This window comes from Sparus aurata, chromosome 4 (genome assembly GCF_900880675.1).
Source record: "Sparus aurata chromosome 4, fSpaAur1.1, whole genome shotgun sequence".
In the NCBI taxonomy this organism is placed as follows: domain Eukaryota; kingdom Metazoa; phylum Chordata; class Actinopteri; order Spariformes; family Sparidae; genus Sparus; species Sparus aurata.
This window is the reverse complement of record NC_044190.1, coordinates 11,165,526-11,187,268: the sequence shown is the minus strand read 5'-3', so window position 1 is coordinate 11,187,268 and position 21,743 is coordinate 11,165,526. Positions and strand designations below refer to the sequence as shown.

Here is a 21,743-nt window from a genome sequence, read left to right as displayed (position 1 = left end):
GAGCTTCCAGCTGCAGGACGGCCTGCAGCAGGCCGGCCGCTGCATCCCGCCCCTCAGAGATACGGACACGCAGAATTTGACAAAGTGAAAAGCCATTTGCCAGAGAACGCTGCTGTGAGTCCCCGCGGAACAGAAATGAATTTCAGCTCCGCTTAATTTTACTTTTCCCCAAAATTAAAAGCACTGAGTTGTGACACGAGAAGAGCAGCGTGTCTGAGATCTTTCTTACTGTCCCCGTTTTTCTTTCACTCTTTCACTTCTGCCACATCCGTCCTTCCTTCCTTCCATCCTAACTTCCTCATTTCTTTGTCCTTTCTCAACTTTAGCTCCTTCCTTGAAGCATCATTCCATCCTTCCCTCTGACTATCGTACTGTCATTCTTCTTTCCTTCTCTCAGTCTTTCAACCCCTTCATCCAACAATCCTTCCTTCTGCCCTTGTTCTGTTAACCCAAGCTTTTTTCTTTCATTGTCCTTTTTCACCTTGTGTCCCCCTCCATCTTTCTATGCTCCTGTCCTTCCTTGTCTTGATACTTTTCTTTACTTCCTTCTTTCAGCCCTTCCTTACATCTTTCTTTGTTTTATTCAGTACCGTCTTTCCTTCCACAATTTTTTAACGTTACTCTCTCGCTGCCTATCGTCATTCCTCTCACTCTCTTGGTCTCAAAGGTCAGAGGCAAGTCGTCGACAAACAGAAAAACATTTCACACAGAGTCAAATCTCAGACATTTCTGAAACACCTCCGGCAGTAGTACTGTCAGCACTCAAACACAGGCACAGAGGGATTTGAACCAGCAGCCGATGTGTGTACACAGCTGTGCGTCTGCAGATCAGGTAGCTGACAAAGCATCAGCATCATCTGATTAATGTTGTGTACTCAACACTTCATGAATTCTTTTGTTCTTTTCCATGATTGCATTTTTTAGTTATTCTCTTCTTTCAGTTTCCTTCTTAAGATCTAGAGAACATCTTAGAACAGTACTGAGGGTTTATTTACAATTCAAAGTGCAACAGTTCAGCCCGACTTCAGAGCAAGCTGGGTAGTAGACCCTGTAGTGACTGTCGCGTTTGGCCCCGCCGACCTGTGCACACAACATAGCCTGCTCCGTGGTCATATGAGCATTAACAAGCAATTTTTGGTTACATTTTTAAAATAACTAACTAATTGGTTAGGTTAAAGAAAAGATCACATATTCACTTGATATAACTACTTCCTGAATACAGACATTACTGACTATTGGCTTCACACTGGACTCAAACTTTTGTCCCCTGGGTGAAAAAGTCAGTGAATACTAAACACCTGACCTCCTCCCTGTGTGGACCTGCTGGATTTTATACTACATTCGTCCGGGTCATTATCGCCCCCTGCTGGTGACGTCACACTCACACTTTGTGTCCTAATGCGTTGGCGTGTCTATCGAGCTGTTCAGCGTGAGACAGGACTGAACAGTTTGCTATAGAAGAAGAATCGTAACACTTTGTTATAACCATCATTAATAAATGGTACATGTATGCTGCATTAAACTTGTGTTAATAGTTATTTCACTATTAACAAACAATGAAATGCTTTATGAAACAGCATTAAACAAGTTTATAAACAATAGTTTCAACTTTATAATAACCATTGAAATGTTGTTGTTTTTTTTTTTTAAATTAACTCAACAGTATTTATTATTCATTTACAGTATTCTAAACATTAGTCGCAACTTTGCAATAAACTTACAACTCATAGGTGATACATTACATCATTTAGCCACTTAATGGGACAGTCCATCTCCCTTCCATTGCATTCATGTTACAACACAGCTGTTGTTCAACACATCTGCTAACGAGTTCAGCCATCATTACGTACAGATACCATGTGATACCACCGTTAGACTGGGCTCTCAAACCTTGACAGAAACAGGACCTACTGCTCTGGACAGTGATTTTGTTTTAAATGATTAATTCAGCAGCACACTAATGTTTTGAAGGAAAGAGATACCTTTACCAAAAGCTCTATAGATGTATTATTTATTTAAAAAAAAGGATTACTACATAAAAATGTTATCAATATGACCTTTAATAAGTGGTTTAGAACAGCAAAGTAACAATTAACTTAAGCTGAATTCATTTGAAATGTACCATTTTCTAATGATGGTGATAATAAAGTGATACCGGGTATTATTTTAATTGCCTGCTGTTCGTGTTTGACAGCAGGATACATGATGCAAAACATAAATTATTCATTTGTAAGTGTGAAGAGGATTGAAAAGATATGGAGAGTGCAGGAAGTGTATGTGGGGAGGAGAATGTGTATCTGTGTCTTAAAGGAGGACTGGTAGTGTGTGAGTGTTGACATATAGCCTTGATGCTCAGCGCCGCTGTGGATGTCGACAAAGCGAAGATAACAGGCTCAAGGTCGCACACACACACACACACACACACACACACACACACACACACACACACGCACTCGCACACAATATCAGTCATACTGGAGCCAAGTGTCCTGTTGTTGTCCTCCAGACAAACGTTTACCTGTGCCTGCAACAGCCACACGGTGACTAATTAATGAGAGTTCTTTATTTTGCTCTGGCTTAATACTTAATAATTCAAATCAAAGTTATTGTGAAAAATACTTGGGGAAAAAAAGGAAGCTGAACTGAGTGAGACTCGCCGACGTTATTTCAAGGTCAGATCCCTCCCAGTGGGTCGGCTGGCAGAGCGCAGCGCGAGGGAGGCAGCCTCGAGCGAGCATCGCATCACAAAGGAATAAAACATTCAAAGTCTGTCATATAGTTGAAAAGCAAGCAAGGGAATTTATCCACCACCAAAAAAAAAGAGGAAAAACTATTTGAATGAAATATATAATCCCTTCTTTTCATGCCCCTGCTCAGACGAATGACTCCAGGCTCCGTATCGTCCTCGGGAAGTTGGTCTCTATGCAGCTCAGAGATTCATAGTTTGATGACGGTATTTCAAAGTGTCAGGGGTTTAGCACAAATACTTTGGGAGCGGGGAAAAAAACATAAAAGAAATGCTAAGTCATTTTCAATCCGGGCTGTGGGAGAGGAAAATGTCTCTTGTGTACGTTTTTAAAGTTGGATCTGTTCAAAAGGTCATGTGGTGGTAACAACAACGGGACCACGGCGAGAATCAGCTTAGAGCTGAACACAGGAGGAGGGGGAGGAGGTGAGGAGGAGGAGGAGGAGGAGGGGGAGGTGAGGAGGAGGAGGAGGAGGAGGAGGAGGGGGAGGTGAGGAGGAGGAGGAGGTGAGGAGGAGGAGGAGGAGGAGGGGGAGGTGAGGAGGAGGAGGAGGGGGAGGTGAGGAGGAGGAGGTGAGGAGGAGGAGGAGGAGGAGGATGATGAGGAGGAGGAGGAGGAGGATGATGAGGAGGAGGAGGAGGAGGAGGAGGAGGAGGAGGAGGAGGAGGGGGAGGTGATGAAGCTGGAGTTTGGTTTGGGGGGATGCATCCAGTCTGTCAACATGCAGGAAAAAGAAACTGGAAGAGCGTGAGATGCAAAAACCGACAGACAGGGAGGAGGAGGAGGAGGAGGAGGAGGAGGAGGAGGAGGAGGAGGAGGAGGAGGAGGAGGGGGAGGAGGGTGGAATCACCTCAGCAGAGGAGAACAGAGTGAAGAATTGGATTGCACGCTGCCGGCCGGTGTAATTGTAAAGGCGCCCGGACTGAGAAAGCGATACATTGCTCCCTGGACTCAGCTCTGAAATATTATCCTCTGCCGGAGAATCCTTATGAGCGAAGCAGCAGAATAAAAAAATCAATTGATATTTAAGGCGAACCGCAGAGTGAGCTACAGGAGCCACGGCTTGTCGGAGCGGCCCTGTTTGATATCACGCCTAGAAAGCCGGGAAAGCCGGGAAGGCTGGGGAAGATAAGTGGCCTGATTACTGCCGTCAGTGTGTGGGGCGTGTGTGTGTGTGTGTGACATGTGTGCGTAATGATCCGGGTACCACAGCGAAGAATAAATAAAAATGCAGCCACATATGAAAATCTGAGCTGTCGTGATGTCTTTCTATCCATGTACGTTTCCATTCCAGATAATGCCTGAACTTTCAAATATCCTCTACAAAGTCACAGACGCAGGCTGGAAAATGCAAAAGCTTACACTGACTCTCATCTGCCAGAGGGTGTGTGTGTGTGTGTATATTATTGTCAGTGAATGCAAACACACACAGCCATAGAATGATCCTGAAACAAAATACAACAAGTAAGCTGCCCCGTCCTGCCCGGTTCTCTTCAAACGCATTTAGAGCCGAGGTGTAGCCAGATGTGCACAGCTGTTCGTACACAGGGGACGTGTTAGCCATTTGTCAGCAGGGAGGCGACAGAGCCGAGGCCAGCACAGGAGGTGCAGTCTGTGCTGCCTATCCTTCTGTATGTCTACACAGAGAGCTGCTGGCACAGATTACATAAAAACTCCTGGTTTCTCCACATTTCGTAATATTGACAAACCCTCTGAGAGCTTCACTGTAACTACTGAAGATTAGATGCTTCATCCCCTGCAGATCGATAGGTGTCCTCTATGGGGATGCTTTTAAGGTTAACCACTGTGAACCCTCAGGTAAGGACAAAAGATGATTTGATCTGTCATAACCGATACAGAGAATTGATTCCTCACTTTTTCCAATCCCGACTGTGCTGTGGTCGTGCCGCACGACTGCTCACATCTTTATTGGGTTGCAGAATACATTCCTCCATCGTAAAAGGATTATGTGACAATGATTTAAATCATACTCAGCATACAGTTTATGTATGAATAAATAATTTATGAAAGGCTATATTCCAGAGCCAATTCTGGTAAACTTTTAGAGAGGAGTAACAGAAGCATCCTGACTGGAAACATCAGAAACTGGCATGGCTCATGCCCGGCCCAGGACAGGAAGGCTCTGCAGCGGGTTATTAAAACCACCAGAGCATCACTTTGCACCCACCTGCAGAGCATCAGTGATAGCAGTGAGGTGAGATTTCTGCACAGAGCCCAAAGGATACTAAAAGACATCATCCATCCCAGCCACCATCAGGTCATCCTGCTGCCGTCTGGCAAAAGATACAGAAGTGTCCGCTGCCGTACCGCCGGACTACAGAACAGCTTCATTACTCAGGCTGTGAAACTCCTGAACTCATCCTCCTCACCCTGTTTTATCAAATAGACTGTTTAGTTTTTCCTGTGGATGTAAAATGTAGTTGAAGTAGCGTTCTTAAATAAAGTAGTTCACTTTGTACCTTGTCACATTTAAAGCTGAACCTAAAGACATATAAAGATGAGACATGAGGAGATGCAGCTGGGTCGAAGACAATAACAACAGCAGCAACGCTCAATATCAGCTGGATGAGTTCCTGCATCCTCACAATTTAATCACATCACAACCAGTGTTCACTGAAAGGGTTTTCAGGAGCGGAGCATCAGAAGCAGTCTGGTCTCCAGCAGCCACATTTCCTGTATAGTTAAGAGCTGCTCTGCCCACATTTTATTGCGTTTTACAAGCAAACTGAATTTGAACTGTTTATTCATTTAGATGTGGTAACAGACGCTCAGGGGCTGTTCTTTACTCAACTGAATTACTCTACAACTGCATACCGTCTTATATCTGTGTTTCCGGAGTGGAGCATGATAGCAGCAGGAAGGAAACACCACTGGAAGCTGTTGCATACAAACACGAAAAACAACGCGTGACTTGTGACGGAAGGATTACACCCAGATTTATATGGAGAAGTAAACATTGACATAAACATTGCATCATGAAATGACCCGACAGACATGAAGAAACGAATGATCACAATGTTATCAAGTCAGTAACATAATGTAAAAGGAGGCAAACAGGCCTAACATTCATTCTGTGTTCACCTAAACACATTTGTACATACATATACACTAAATTATAGTGCCTCAGGATCCTTCTGGTGGCAAATACTCCAATCTTTAAAGTTAAAAATTCAGCAATGTACTACAACTATCAGCAGAATGAGAGGAAATATCAGTCTTGACGTTTCGTGTAGTTAGGAAAGTCTTCTTTATATACGCTTAAGTTGTAAAAGTACAAGGCACATCATCTGCATCGTCAGCACCATTTATTGTATCACACAAAAAAAATAAACAGTTTCTCAATCTTTTGTCTGCTGTAACAGATTCTGGGACTAAAGCAGACGTACAGCAGTGAGTGCTGATGGAAGTGCCGTGAGCAGACCCCCCACCGTGAGCCCTTAGCTTGTACACTGTCAGCAGTTACCATCAACAAGCAGCTAATAAAAAGCCAGGATGCTTTCTTCACAGCACACCTGGCTCCAAACACAAAGTCCCATAGTGATCCGACGCTCTGAACCCAGCAGAAGAAGGGGTTGATGTACCTTCATGTACGAGGAATGTGACAGCCTTTTGTTCGAGTGAGGGTTTGGATGAATTGAACACAGCAGGTTCACATATCTGATCTCTCCTCGGGTGTTTTTGCCACTCTCCCTGACGTCCTTTATCCTGGCAGCTTGCCTCCTCCTTTTGTTACTGTGCGATATGTCAGCTGTAAACAGCAAGATGCTGTACACCGGATCTGGCCAATAACACTGACAGTGAGACAAAAGAAACAGGAAGGGCCAAACCAATCAGACGCTGCTAATGGGGCCCTTGGCATAGAGAACAGCTTGTTACACAGACGAGGAAGCAGAGGTGTGTCAGAGCAGGACAGAATCACGCAAACAACTCCTGAGGCGGGTGTGCATGTGTTGGTATGAATGTGATCAGAGGATGCATTTGAGTACGGGTAGTGTGACGAGACTTAATGCAAAGCGTGTGAGTGTGTCTGAGTGATGTCCATTTCCCTGCAGGTTAAGGTCAGCCGGCATCTCTCAAGAGCTTTTACTGTCACAGACCGCTGGGCTCGACATTTCCTGCCCACCAGCAGGCCATTTGGCAAACAGCAGGGTTTAGCACACTCTCAATCTGTGTGTGTGTGTGTGTGTGTGGGTGTGGGTGTGTGTGTGTGTGTGGGTGTGGGTGTGTGTGTGCGTGTGTGTGTGGGTGTGTGTGTGAATCAATGGGTAGTAGGAAAGTGCATGGTGATGTGAATATGTGTGATTGTGCCTTGTGGGTTTGTATGAAGTGGAGGATGTATGTGCAAGTTAGAAAATGCAGTGTGTGTGTCGTGTGTTTGTTGGTGTGTGTGTGTGTGTGTGTGTGTGTGTGTGTGTGTGTTTGTTGGTGTGTGTGTGTGTGTGTGTGTGTGTCTGTGTGTGTGTGTGTCACAGGCGTCCTACGTCCATCTGTTTCATGTGGCTCAGGGTCACTTTGCTCTTCAGAAGGGAGCAGACTGTAGATGATTCAGCGGTGTCCACCCACTAACCTTTAATCTGCGTCCGAATCGTAGAGTAATATCCATATCTCACTGATCTCAGCAGGTGTCCGCACAGCCACTGAAATGGCTCCCGCAGTAACATGCTCTCTGACAAAGACAGACGGGGTGATGATGACTGTTAGTTCATTTACTTGACCAAACTGACAGGGGGGGAAAAAAGTGCGAATGAATTTACGGCCGAACTCTCTTCACGCTTAACATGTGACTGCGCGTACATACCACTCAATAAAACCCATTTACACTCCAAAACAAATGGACTGGAAAACACTGTACACAGCAGGAGCCCCATCTCCAACTCAAACTGCGCTAAAAGGATAATCATCCAGATCACAAGTTCATAATGGGCGATAAAATGTTGAATACGGAGTCAAAATGTATGTTATTGTAATCTACCAACCAGCAGTGCAGTCATTATTCACCCGACAGCTCGATGATGAAATCCCACATTTGTTGTTTGTTAATTTCCTCGGAACAACCCCCTGCTGGGAGGGAATTATGCCATTAATATTTCTGGTTTATTTGGAGTAAATAGAAGAACTGGAGAGTGGGAGCTTACATTGAATTTTAAATCAATACATTTCTAGCTGCGGTCCAGCCTAAATATTTGGTGTGATATGTTACATGTAATTTCAATGTGGTTGCCCAGGAGCACGTGTGTGTCATTATTATCAGATTTGGAAAAAGCACAAATTAGATTACAATTTATCCTCTATAATGGAGAAAAGTAGATTTTTTAGAATACAAACTCATGTAGGAGAATGTAATGAGAACCTTCAAGAGCTACTCATGAAAAAGTAACAAAAGTAAAAAGGTATGCTCACTAATATCTAAGCTTTAATGTGCACGGAGGTATTTTTGACCACACAAATTTGACTTTGACTGAAATGATCGAGTTTGTTGAGTTCTTAAAGCTCCTTAAAATCTTATTATAAATAATAAGTGTTTTCTTGATTATGTTAAATCCTCATAGATAAATAAGCGACAGTCAAAATGATAAAAAAAACACTCAAAACCTGCAAGTCGGTTCGTCAGGATGGACAGTGACCTGATAAATAGTGACCAAAGGAAATACTGTAGAAGAACATTATATAGTGTTAGATAGATAGGTATAGTGTTAGGAGGGAATAGAAGCTGATAAAGAAAATATTTTTAGAACTGAACTAAGTGTTTGTGCCCTCATTGTTCACTTAAACACAAATAAACAGATTAAAATGGGTTCATCTCTCGCCTTCTTCCTCCCAGGCTCTTTATATTTCAGCGTCACGCCTCTCTTGTATCTCTGGCCATCTGTTTGTTCCCCATGCTGTACTATCCAATCAGGGGCGTCTTCAGACCCGCAGCTTATCTCTGACCGATGACTGACAGCTCCCGCAGCATGGACCATAATGCAGCTCTTCCATTAACCTTGTTCTAACATGGTGCGAGGTATTTGTGTGTTTGTGTGCGAGTGAATAAAACGGAAATCTGATGGAAGCCAAAGGTTCCCAGAGAGTTCTGTAATGACAGAGCTGAGTGGTCTGTCGCTTTGTTTTTCACTGCAAAAATGTGCTTCAGTGCTGTATGTGGGTGTTTGCTGGTTTGCGGAACTCAAATGAAGTTCAACAAATTTAAAAGAGACAGATGGAGTTAAAAGACAGAGGGCGAGAAGAGACAAAACTGGGAGAATGTGACACTGTGCGTATGCCTGAATAGCCGAGCAGATTAAGGGCATATTATTAAAAGCAAGTGTGTGACATAAGCAACTAACTCACTTTTACAACCATTCACGACTTCTCGGATCCCCCCGGTTGCTACGCCTGCTGCGTATTATTGCATGTTTGTCAGCGGGATGTCACGCCATGCTCCCCAGGGCGCGTTTGATCTGACTCACCCTCACAGCCCTGGGAGCCCGCTGTCTCTCATGCAGAAAAAAAAACTGAGCACAGTCGACCCTTACATTGTGGTAGTGGCTAAATATCACAGAAACCGCACTTATCTACAGGGTTTAAAAAATCATCCATATGCAGCTATTATTAGAGCACACAGGCTCCAGCAGCACAACGCTCTTTGGCTTCATTTTCACACTATGGCACGTGGGTTGCATATATACTCGAGTTGCACTTCATTACTGGAGTACAAGGTTCCTGTACATCATATTCCACTAGGCATTAAAGTTGCATAAACACTCCATTCACCAACTAAATCACAACCTCCCACCTTTCAGATGTTTCAGAGGTAGTTTGAGGCAAAACCACATTCCCTCCCTGCACACATGATGCAAATTTAATGCATCACGTTACCTTTGCAGCCTATAACATGAGGATATGTGCTGTATAATCATTTTTTAAATTTAGACTGGCCATGTAAAATTGCTGCTGTGTTGCGCACAATCTCAATATGAACTACTCAGACACATGCAAGAACATAAAGTGCTGCCATATCAGCTCAAGCACGACAGAGTCACGACTTCTGCAGGGCATGCAGGAGTCACAGCAGGGTTTTATGTAGGGATGGGATTAAATGATGCTACAATAAAACAGCTGCAATAAATAAATAACACTGTAAACATTCAGGAAGAAAATAAAGGGAGAAGGACTCAAATATCACGTTCTGCAAGTCGAGCTTTAACATTAAAACATCTCTTTAAATGGAGTTTCCTGCATATTTGTGCTGGAAATGACTAAAACGTTGCCATAACTACTTATTTAAACAGATATTTATTGGTTATATGATGGAGAGCAACCTCACCAGCTCCTTTTAAAAAACATAAGCGGATGTCAAGGCTAATGTCAAACAACCCTGAGGTAACCTTACAAAAGCCTATATCCAAACAGTACAACACTGCCACAGGCTATTCATGGATTTAACATTGTGGAGCATCTTATTTTCTCCAGCTGTGGAATGAATTGATGCAGGGCCTTTCAGTTCTAGCATAACATTTGGAAGGAATGGAACTATGAATTATACACATGCACACAAACACACGGAAGCGAGCTGGTATATAACTGCAACACAAGTCTCTCGAATGTAAAGAAATGCAGAGATAGCGATATGCAGCGAAGGACACATGCACACACACGACATAGGCATGTTTTCCTTTGGGATGTACAAAAAGTGGGAAACAAATTATACGCATACACGAAGCAGGAGGAGGAAGGGGACCACACAAATCAAGCCTTAACTGTATGTGAAAGCCCAGCACGCCCATGTGCCTTTCCTGCCTGCAGACCAAACACTGGACGCCAATGATGCAGAGGCAACAGGACAGCTGTTACACACACACACACACACACACACACACACACAGACACACACACACACACAAAATATTTCGTGCTTAAAACACAGAGCAGAGTGCAAACATCTCTCTTTGCCCCTCCTTTCCCTTTTTTATCCTTTCTTTCTTTCTCTGCCCATCTCAAGTCTCTTTGCCGACACAACATATAAGCTTAGTGTCTAGGCGAGATAGAAAAGGTGTGAGTGTATGAGTTACTGAGGTAAAAAAAAAAGACATATATAGATGGAGGAATTAAAGACCAAGAGCCTGTGAGGAATGGTTGAAAGCAATGCTAGAGAAAAGGGTCCAGAGGTGAGAGGAGCGGCGGAGGATAGAGGTGAATACAGAATAAAGTCTACAATTTGTTTGACTGCTTGACCCTGCACGGCGCTTAGCTTAGCACCAGCCACATTACTAAACAAGGACACTGAGCTTCCCCTGGCTGAGGGCAGGAGGGTACAGGTGCACTCTGAGTCTGAAAGTCTGTTGATTTGCTCGATGTATGTCTTAAAATAAAATACTCTTCACTTCAGCTTCCAGGTGATAATGCTTAGAAACTCCATCTGGTAATGGAAGATGATTGCTCAGATTTACTGAATTCTAAAGACAGAAGCGAGAAACACCTGCAACACCTGTGGTTGAAATCATGCCTTCCATTCAAGCCACCACACATACAAAGTGAACGACTTCCACCACGCAAACTATTTTCCCCATTACCGACAAGAGGGCAGCTGTTTTTAGAGAAAGAGCTGTAAAACCCCACCGCGCACAACCTGCTACGCAACACACAGCACACACAGTGAAAGACTAGCTGGTGAACAAAGTGGTGCGTTTAGCAGCTACAGAGCAAGATATCATTCATAAAAAGACCAAAAAAAGAGGGAACATAATGATTTACATTTACCAGAGCTGTGGCATCACTGTGAGCTTATATTTCTTAACATTTTGAATCTGCACAACAGGTTCCTTTTCTCACTAACCACTGATGTAGACAGAAGTCGCTGGATCATCTTTGATACTAAAAAAAAAGTCAACAAAATTATTACATGGCAAATTCCTGGGTTATAAGGATTGTCTCTTTCTTATGCGAGATAATCTGTCTGTTGGATGTTCACCTGTGATGGACATTGGCGAAATCATCACATCTGGAAGGGTAAATTCTGCTGATTGTGGCAATAGCATAAGGTGAACATGTTCTGATGTGTCTGCATTATGACTGAGAGGAGTCAATGGTGTCCACATGGTTTAATTATATACATTTCCCACCGACTCTGTGTGCCCCGCACATTTTGGTGCCTTAGACAATTGCCTATGTGACTATACTGCAAACCAGACAGGGTTTTACCGCAACACTCACCTTGATGCTGCAGTTGGTAGTCTGCATTCATCATCTCTTTCCCACCCACACACACTGCCCACTGATGTAACCGAGCACACCCATTTAGCCTTCAGAGTTCGTATTAACTTCAGTAAGAAGTTGTCATCTCTTCAATAACCTCATTAACAAGTTGTGCCGACGCCAAATTACATTTCAAATGGCCATGAAAAGATAGTGTCTCATCACTGTGAAGGCGAACCACGGGGCTTTCAATTTACTAAGAAATGAAGCCGAAGTAAAACCATTCGCTCACACATTTATTTGGACTGCATGCGGCTGAGAGCATCAAACCAAATGTGATGGGCTTTTGTTGATGGGCTGCATGCGGGGCTGGGCTCACAGCGAGCTGTCACGCCGCCGACACATCCAGTTTCAACAAAGTGTTATTGTGATAAAAGTAATCTCAACAAAATATGCAGCCTACCTGAGGGGAGTCAGGCTTTGCTCACACTGCATACGAGTTTTGAAGCTGAATAAAAGCAATAAAAGCAATGCTGCCAGCACAATGCGCTGCATGTTTCATCCTGTTTTCCTACAGTGAAAAATCACACCCCATCTGGTAATACAAGTGAGATGATGCTGATATGCTGATATTCTATTGACAATGACAGGATGGAAATTGCTCGCTGTTTGATCCGAATTAAAGATCAAAATAAATTGTAAGTGGAAAGATCTTACACATTTTGCCAAATACATATAAAGCAACCTGAATTCAGACCAGTGATTCCCAACCGGGGAAGCACTTCTGCAGTTGGCATAACATGTTGAGCGCTTTAAAACTAGCTAGAGAGCAGAGAAGTTAAAACAGTTAGCTAAAAGTCATGGATTAATGACTGAGGGACACTTAATCTATATACAAATGCAGATAAACAGTTGAATATTAAGCTGGTTATACAGCTGAAATGGTTAACTAGCCTACACGTAATGGATACATGACTGAAATAGCTACAAGTAGGCTAGGCTAATAGATAAACCATTGAGTATTTATCTAAAATCTATGGTTACATGTTAGAATAGTTAGCTAGCCTGCTATGAATAAATGCCTGACAGTACACTAGGCTAAAAGATGAACAGTTGAAATACAGCATTTAGCTAAAATCAATGGATGCATAGTTGAAATAGTTGGCTAAAAGTAATGGATAGATTGCCCAAATAGAGATGTAATATTGTGACCATCTATATATATTAAGTAGTTACAAAACATCCCAAATAAACACATCTGGAACATGGTGAGAAGTGACGACTGGGGTAGACTGTTACAAGGTGAGGAGCAGCAAAGTGCGGTGGAAGATAAAACATCACTCTGGCAAGGGATGTGCAGGAAAACAAACAGCAAGACTTTTATTTTAGTCTCAAAAACAAACAAAGATTTCTTACTGAGCTTCAGACCGCTCAGGTCGCTCTCCAAAACTCCTCGCCCTCTCCCATTCCACCCACATATATAGCGGGAGAGTCCGCCTTTCCAGTGCAACTGGCCTATCAGGGCAGATCTCTATAATGGAGAGTTGAAAAGGTTTACAATGCATAGACATGGTTTTCTTTCACTTGCTCACACTAACAAGTTGTAAATTCATTCATCCTTAGACTGAGATACCTCCTGCACATTCACAACAAACAAATGATTTGTACTTTATTCAGTATTAATCTTAATTACCCATCATGACATCACACATCCATTATCCAATCGCAACTGAGAACACGCCTTCTCAGACTCCACATAAAAAGGCCACTGCTGAGGCGCGCTTCCTCTTTCCACACCAGCACAAGATGGCCGCCACAAAGGACTCCAACTCCGACAGGTTATTACTTGGATTGCCACAAGTCTCATATAGACATTTTGAGTAATCAACTTAAAGTACAATTCTTTGTATTAAAAAAACGTTAGTGGAAACATAATTTGAATAAAGAAAATAGAAAACGGCGTCTGAGTGTCTTTCCACCTTTCTGAAAAAGTGGTTAGCAACTAGTGAGGAGCTAGTGCTTCATCACATAGACCTATACTTAATCTGTGAAGACTGGGGCTGACAGAAAAGGTCAGGGAAATCATTATTACAAACACTTAGTCTTCGATAAGTAAGTTAAAAGCACCCTTACACATTTATGGTTGGCTGGATTCTTAAATAACATGGCTACTGGTGCAGGAGACGTGTTGTTCTGACAGCTGCACGGTGAAATCTGAAGTGAAATAATGACAATTTCCTGTGAGTTTGAATCTCTAAAACCATTTCTATCTACAATAAGGAATGTCTACTCGGCACAAGTAAATGTCAAAACCTTTATGTAAAAAAGGACAATTCTAGTCATTAAATATTTGACCTTCCTTGTAGTAAAGAATGAGGGTTAAAAAATGGCATTTGTAGCTCTTACGGGCAACCATTCATCTCTCTCATTCTGTCTTTCTGCAGCTGACATGCTCCTTTGGTTTGGTTCTCTGTCTTTATTCTCTCTGCTGATCCTTCTCCCTGCACGCTATGTGATTCAGTCTACCGTTCATTAGACTTGCCCAGACCTATCCTCTTCTGTGCTCCTTGTTCTAGCACCATCTTATCAGGCAGGCTAAAAAAACAAAATCCCACATACTGAGGCAGAATGGGACATATCAACCCACACTTTCAAAGAGAATGAACATCAGGCCGTTGTATGCGTATCTTTACCCTTCATCTGTGTGATCCTCAGAGGAGCCGGCAGTCTCAGATATGGATTAAGCCTTCAGACATGATAGTCATTCAGAGAGGCAGCTTGTCGAGGAAATGGCCTGGGTTTAATCCACGCCTGCCAGACTGTCCCTTGGCAAGGTAATAAACTGATGGCCTCTGCTTTGTAGGCTGTCGTTGGATGAATTGTAGTAAAAAGTTTGGCACACATGAATAATACAAAACGTGGTAAGGAGGATCAAGTGGTGGGATAGTTTGTGTTTGATTTGGGAATTTCCTGAGGCAGAGTTTCTGGCCCAGAAGGTGTGGGTGGCTGCTTGATGTCTGTAGCTGACCTGTGCCCTCTCAAGTGTGTAACTACACATCAGGGACGCCGTGACTACAGCACTACTTCATGGTGACTGCAGGAGATGTGACGTCAAGCTGAGAGGTTCTATTGATGCTGCGGTTGTTGATGGCGAACACAACAATGAGCAAGCTGAACAAAGGCTGAGTCATCTATTTCTTCCCAGTATCGCACACCATGCTTTCATCCTGGGTTCGCTTTTCTACGAGCATGTGAGCGACCAAAGAAAAGCATCTCTCAGTCACTAAATATGTCTCTAATTTACCAGGTCTTAAGCAGAAGTAAGCACTGAAACTGTGACCACTTCTCCCGACCGGACGCCAGTTTTTTGGCTGTCGAAATGTAAAAAAACAGTTCCAGAGCAGGCACTGGTTCTGAACAGGCACCCGGGCTGCCTCGGTTCAAAACGTGCAACAGTGCACCGACTTTATGTGAATTAGGGTTGTAGAAGTATTCAGTAAGAAAACCAGGCAGGATACAAGTTAGAACAGAAGTGAATGAGAGACTTTCAATCAAAGCACATTACAGCTGTATTATATGTAATACACCTGACTAGTGTTGCAGGGGTGACATCAGTATGTTATCTGATAACAAGTTATAAACCACAGCAGGTACAGGTGTAAGTGTCCACAGCGGGACTCCTTGTGTATAAAAAGAGTGATACATTGTATGTGTTAATGTATGCTGCTTGCTTTACATTTATTTGCATTTATGTATGGAAGCGAATTTGTACCATAATTCAAATTAAAATGCATTTACAGAAATGCTTTTTCATTTTAAGAATGTAGCTGCATTTTTTGACTCATAAATAAAATTAGTAATAAATCATCCAAATTGCATTTTCATTTTCTTCTTCAAGACTGCTCATTTTGTAACTTAATTCAAATGATAAGGAAAAGGACATTTAAGATATAATTTTCAAAAGATGACCCAGCAAATAGGTACCAAAATTCAATTTGAAATGACAAATTTGAAAATTAAAATGCATTAGCAGAAATGCATTTTAATAAGCAGTCTTGAAGAAGAAAATGAAAATGCAATTTGGATGATTTATTACTAATTTGATTTATGAGTCAAAAAATGCAGCTACATTCTTAAAATGAAAAAGCATTTCTGTAAATGCATTTTAATTTGAATTATGGTACAAATTTGCTTCCATATTTATGTGAGCAGCCAGCACTGCTATACAGTTCTTTTTATTTCTGCCTGTCTTTACGGAGCTTTTTAACATAAAATGCTTTTGCACGATGACCACTGAGAATGCTTGATTAAAACTGGCTGCCAGCTGTCTTAGCTGTCTCTGATGCAGGTGTATGCTTGTTGTTCCAAATCCCTTTATCAGGGAACTTTAGTGAGGCTCAGTTAAATAATGACAAGACAAAACAACTAACCTAACTAGTCTAACTTCCTCGCAGGATGCAAGGTCCCCCCATTCTTTGAGGCTACGCATGTTCCAAGTATGAAAACAAGTTAATGCCTGTGAAGGATTTGTAAGAGTCAAACAGTTGGGTTTTAAAAACTCCTCCTGATTTTGATTATCCATTATAATTGCGAACATACAGCTCGTCCATTATCCCTTATTTACACCTCTAAGTTGTCCTTAATGGATAGACTAAATAAATAGGCAGTTAATTACAAACACAGAGCAGATTGTTTTTCTCGGTTGTGAGTGGGCAGTCCACTCACTGCCCACTCGCTGCCATTACAGCATGAAGCACTTGGTGCTGCTTGATTTCTGAAATAAAACACTGCATCCTTTCTTTATTGTGTATATGTTTTTTACTACAGTAGTTCAGTTCAAAAGCACTTGAACACTTTGATAAGTTAGCTTAACAAGGAGCATTTGAATCCAAAGTTGTATTGAGACTGAATGTCCATAGTGCATGAGTATTCAAGATAATATGTTTTAAAGTAAGTATGCACAGTTTGGATGAGAGCCAAGTGATGACAGTCAACCACAGTCACATCAGCGCTCACCTGATTGGAGTATCGCATGCTGACGTTGCGTTGGTCCTGGCGCGGCACGTAGCGGTGGATGGGATCGATATCATTCGGGCAGATCAGCTCATCCACTGGAATGTGAGCACACACACAAAGGCACACACACAAACATTAACATGCATTCATACACAAGAGCACACCAACAAGAAGGCAAGTCTAAATGAAAAAGACAAAAATATCAATCTCTCATCATTTACAAAAATACAGACAACCCTGGATGAGTCCTTGGATCACGCAAGTGAAGAATGAAGCAATATTTAGATCACCACCACTAAAAATGAAATGATGTTTGTATCCAATTCAGATTGTTTTTCCTGTCATCACACACATCAAATACAGTAATACATTTAAATAAATCTGAACTTGAAGTCATATTTTATATGCAACTTTAGGTGTTGCATTATTAATGAACTTTCAGATTTTATATAAGAGGAAAGAGAGTAAACGCATCATACCAAAGCGCGCACACACACACACACACACACACACACACACACACACACACACACACACACACACACAAAGAGGCATACCCAGCAGCTTGGCGATGTTGTAAAGAGCCTGACCACACAGAAAGATCTTCCCATCACGTCCGGAGTTGCTAGGAAAACGCTTCTGGCTTCCATGCTTGTTCTGCTCTGCCTCCACGAAGTCAGCCGGTACGTAGTAGTATTTGGGGATCACAGCATGGCCTGGCATGAGAGACAAGGACTATGAGCGATGTGTGTGTGTGTTTGTGTGTGTGTGTGTGTGTGTGTGTGTGTGTGTGTGTGTTTATGTGTACACGTTGACAGCAGCCTTCTCTCAACACTGTTTGTGGTTACAGAAAAGATAATTGAAAAAGATTGCAGCAGTGTTGCACACAGTGTGAAGAACATTTTCACATTCTGACATGTACATACACCTGTGAGATGATGTTAAAATGGGCTCTGCTCTACCTATGGAGGTAGAGACGTAGAACCCTTTTGTAACTAGAAAGTATTTTTACAGTGCTACCATTAAAACCTTGCAATTTGCTCCAGCTGCTGAACCACCATCAAGACACAAAGTAGTTCCTGATTGCTTGGAGTGGTCATTTGTACCAATTCAGTCTAAATTGAAGGGTACAGTTGGCGAAGTCAGTGGACTTCAGTGAAGGCGTCAGACTACTTACGGCGCCCAGAAAGAGCCGTAGAAAAAGCACTCGCTCAAGCTAACATTCTGGCATTGTTTATGGGTGGGAGGCTGGTGAGGGATTGTGTGCTTGTCGCAGCTCTGGCCACTCCTGGTGTTTGATTTGTGTACGGAGTCTCTTTCTGCTCCACCTAGCCGGAGCACAAAGTCATCTAAGCAGGAAGGGTGTCCCGCCTGGTGTTAGAGCTGCATGGTCCGCTCAGTGAAGGTTTTTCATCGGCACACTTCAGACTAAGGGTTCTGATAACTTGCAACAATGTAAGAGAAATCACCAAGGAAAAAAAACGTATTGGAAAGCTAGCGACTTCTCACATCAACGCTATCAAGCGAACTGATGAGTTATGACGGCCTTGAAGGGTTCGTCCCTTTCAGAGGAGTTGATTTTAACCACTACCCCTTGTAACTCTGTTGGAGGTGCAAATAGACACTTGAAAAGTTGGAAAAAGAGTTGAGCCTATGAGTGTAGAGCCATTATATTGGCTCTATGAGGTTGTGCTTAAGCAGACTTGTGCTTTCAATGCATGCTAACAATTGCAAACTAGCACAGTGCAGCTGGGGCTGATGGGAAAGTCACTAGTTTTGCAGAAACACACATTCAAATCTGGGCTCTATGATGGACTTACATGAAAAGTAACAAGGGGTGACACGGGGGGAATATAAAATTGAATGTGTAAAATTGAAATATTTCACTGACAACTAAAGAAAAAAAATCAACACTAAATAGCTCCCCCTTCAACACAGAAACTGGCTGGCATGAGGATGACAGAAGACTGAATGATATTATATAATTCACTCTGATTATCAGGCTACATTTTAGGCACTTCAGAAGCACTAAATGGTGTATGTGCCTTTACATAAGACAGCCCCAGCAGTAACCGTTGCACTACAGTGTGCTATTCTTCTCCACCTTTTTTCTGAAAGGCTGATACAATAAGAATCCAACAAAGTGACTCAAATAACGGCACAACGTTGTCCATTCACCCCTGGAGAGCAGCATGTCTCCCGCCGCTGGAGCCTGCATGTGTCTATGTACCATCAGGACAATGAGAGCCCATGACTGTTGGAAGGTCAGGTGAACCTGCAGCAGAACACACAATAGCAGCTTCTCACAGCTTCAATACATGTGTAGCTTTAAACTTTCCATGGACACTACTGGTAAGAGACTGAAATGTAATACCCAGCCAATTCACTTCAAGAGTTTCATATGTAACCAGTACAAAGGCACTGTAGTGATGTCCGGGGCAACTATAGTAATTTGTGTAGTACATCATTATCCTTTCTACACTTCAATTATTCCCCTTCTATTATGAAAAGACCAATAGAAACTCAAAGCTCTTGACATCCCTATAATTTGACTGTCTCTCCTCACATCGGTGGGTACAGGTGAAAATAGACGCCGGGCACTTTGCTCCTGTGGAAAAGGCTTAGTTCATTTAAACATACCATCCCTGTGAGCCTCAGTCACAATATGTGGTGATTGAATATGGATGACATGATTTAATAAGAGAAAGTTTGTCATTGCTAGAGGGGGAGAGAACAGAGGCGGGCGCTGAGGCTCCAAAACCATATTGATATGGAAAATCAGATAATGTTATACGTGCCTGTGCATATGTTACCATTTTCCCGCATCCATTGGTCACTGCATTTGTGTGTGTGTGTGTGGGTGTGTGTGTGTGTGGGTGTGTGTGGGTGTGTGTGTGTGTGTGTGTGTGTGTGTGGGTGTGTGTGTGTGTGTATTTATGTATTTATTTATGATTACTCACCCTCATAAGACTGGAAGATGATCGGTTCAAGGAGGTCCTGGTACTCTTTGACCTGATCTTTATTTCCTCTGAACACCCCTGCAACAACAACATGCACACCGCCGAACACACACGCACACACACATACACACACACACAGACACTAATGATACTTATTCAAAGTTTTGGATTAAACTTTGTTTTCCCACACATTGTTAGTCTACACCAATATACAACAACTACATTTAAAAAAACAATCGATACAATCCAATGTCTTCTTCTTCCTCCTGTTCTTCTTCTTCTTCTTATCTTGTACAATATATTATATACAGTGTATTTGTGGATTCTTTAAATGTTTATAAATTCAGAATGTGTCCCAGATGCCCCTCTATTCTAGAAGTTTAGGTTGCAAAACATTTTCGTGATAGATGGGTAAAGTTTATTGAAACTGAACACTGGAAAAACATATTAATTGAACTAAAAATGATTGTTTTTTTCATTTGTTCTTCCTGTCTTTCTTTTTTTATCCTCAGGGGTAGTAAATATTTTCAATATAATCATAAAATTACTATACAAAGATGAAGTAGGAGAAATTATTCTATCTATCTATGTACTATTTTTTTCTTTAATGTTTTTGTATTTTGGTTTTTGGGCCTGTTGAACGAGGTTGTGATAAAACACAGTTTGTTTCTTTATCTTAGGGTGTATCGGTCTGATTTTGTATTGTTTTAGAGTGATTTTGGTGTCTTGTTGTTTTATTTGTTTATCACTTTTGTCTGTTCTTTGGTGAGTTATGTCTCTATATGAACAATAATAATGCATGTTCTAAATAAAACTTAAAAAGTTCAAATTCTTTTAAACAAGTACGGTAGGCACACAACATACATGGACCAACCATTACATTATAAGGACCAACAGATGAATAGAGCAACATTGATTTTCTTTTTAAAATGCAGTATGGGAGAGCCTTGGGTCCAGGTATTCATGTGGGTGGCACTTGACCTACAGCACTCACACAAAGCTGTGGCGGACAAAGATCGATGGGGTCTCAATTCACGCTCGGTCTTGTGATGTGGCAAGGAAGCCAATCACGCTGAGCACCACTGCTAAGAGGGAGTGTACTTTCTCTGCAACTGTGTTTGGACACGGTGTTGCATGTCAAACAGCATCCTCGTGAACACCAGGAGCCGAGGATTCCCAGCAGAACACAAGATGATCAATGTTATTCACTTCACCTGTTAATGCTGTGGCGGATCAGTGCAGTTTCTAACCATGTTGACTTGCTTTTAACGAAGCTCTGCTTACCTACTATGCTTTTGATTAATGCTTTTTGAAAATGGTCCCCTAAAGATGAACAATTTAAGATGTCTGAGATGGAAACAGGCCTGAAATAAGTGTTTAAAGAGGGATTAAGTCATGCTTGAATTCACATTCTTTAACCAGATTATACTCCATACTTTTACTATTTCTGGCCAGTCGCTTAAATTCATTTACAAATACACACTTCACATCTTTTAAAAAGAGTTTCTGAGTCCTCTAAAACCTGACAAACACCAAAATGTAATTTCCTGTCAAATGCTCCAATTCAGGATCCATCTTGCCAATGACCCACTAGAAGCATCATAACAGCAGCTATGGATAGAACAAGGCTCACCGTCAATCATCATGTAGATGAAAAATATGGGAAACTCGCACTCGATTCCATCAAAAAGCTGTGGAGAGACAGAGAGAGGAAGAATTATTGCTTTTCCATTTCAGAAGAAGGAGAGAGGCACCAGGACTTCAAAGCAGCGGGTGGCTCAACTTTAGCGGTTGTGAATATGAAACAGCAATGTACAGGGAAAGA

General features: G+C 42.1%; 1 protein-coding gene across 3 annotated transcripts in view; it reads right to left on the bottom strand.

Moving 5' to 3' along the window:
• phkb (phosphorylase kinase, beta) overlaps window positions 1-21,743 on the bottom strand; it is a 110,511-nt gene that overhangs the window by 36,198 nt on the left and 52,570 nt on the right. For all 3 annotated transcript variants that reach the window (XM_030414092.1, XM_030414091.1, XM_030414090.1), the window contains 4 exons: window positions 21,552-21,609; window positions 19,919-19,996; window positions 17,516-17,674; window positions 16,959-17,053 (listed from right to left, as the gene is read on the bottom strand). In XM_030414092.1, coding sequence (XP_030269952.1) covers window positions 16,959-17,053; window positions 17,516-17,674; window positions 19,919-19,996; window positions 21,552-21,609 — 390 coding nt within the window. The remainder of the gene's footprint in view (window positions 1-16,958; window positions 17,054-17,515; window positions 17,675-19,918; window positions 19,997-21,551; window positions 21,610-21,743) is intronic.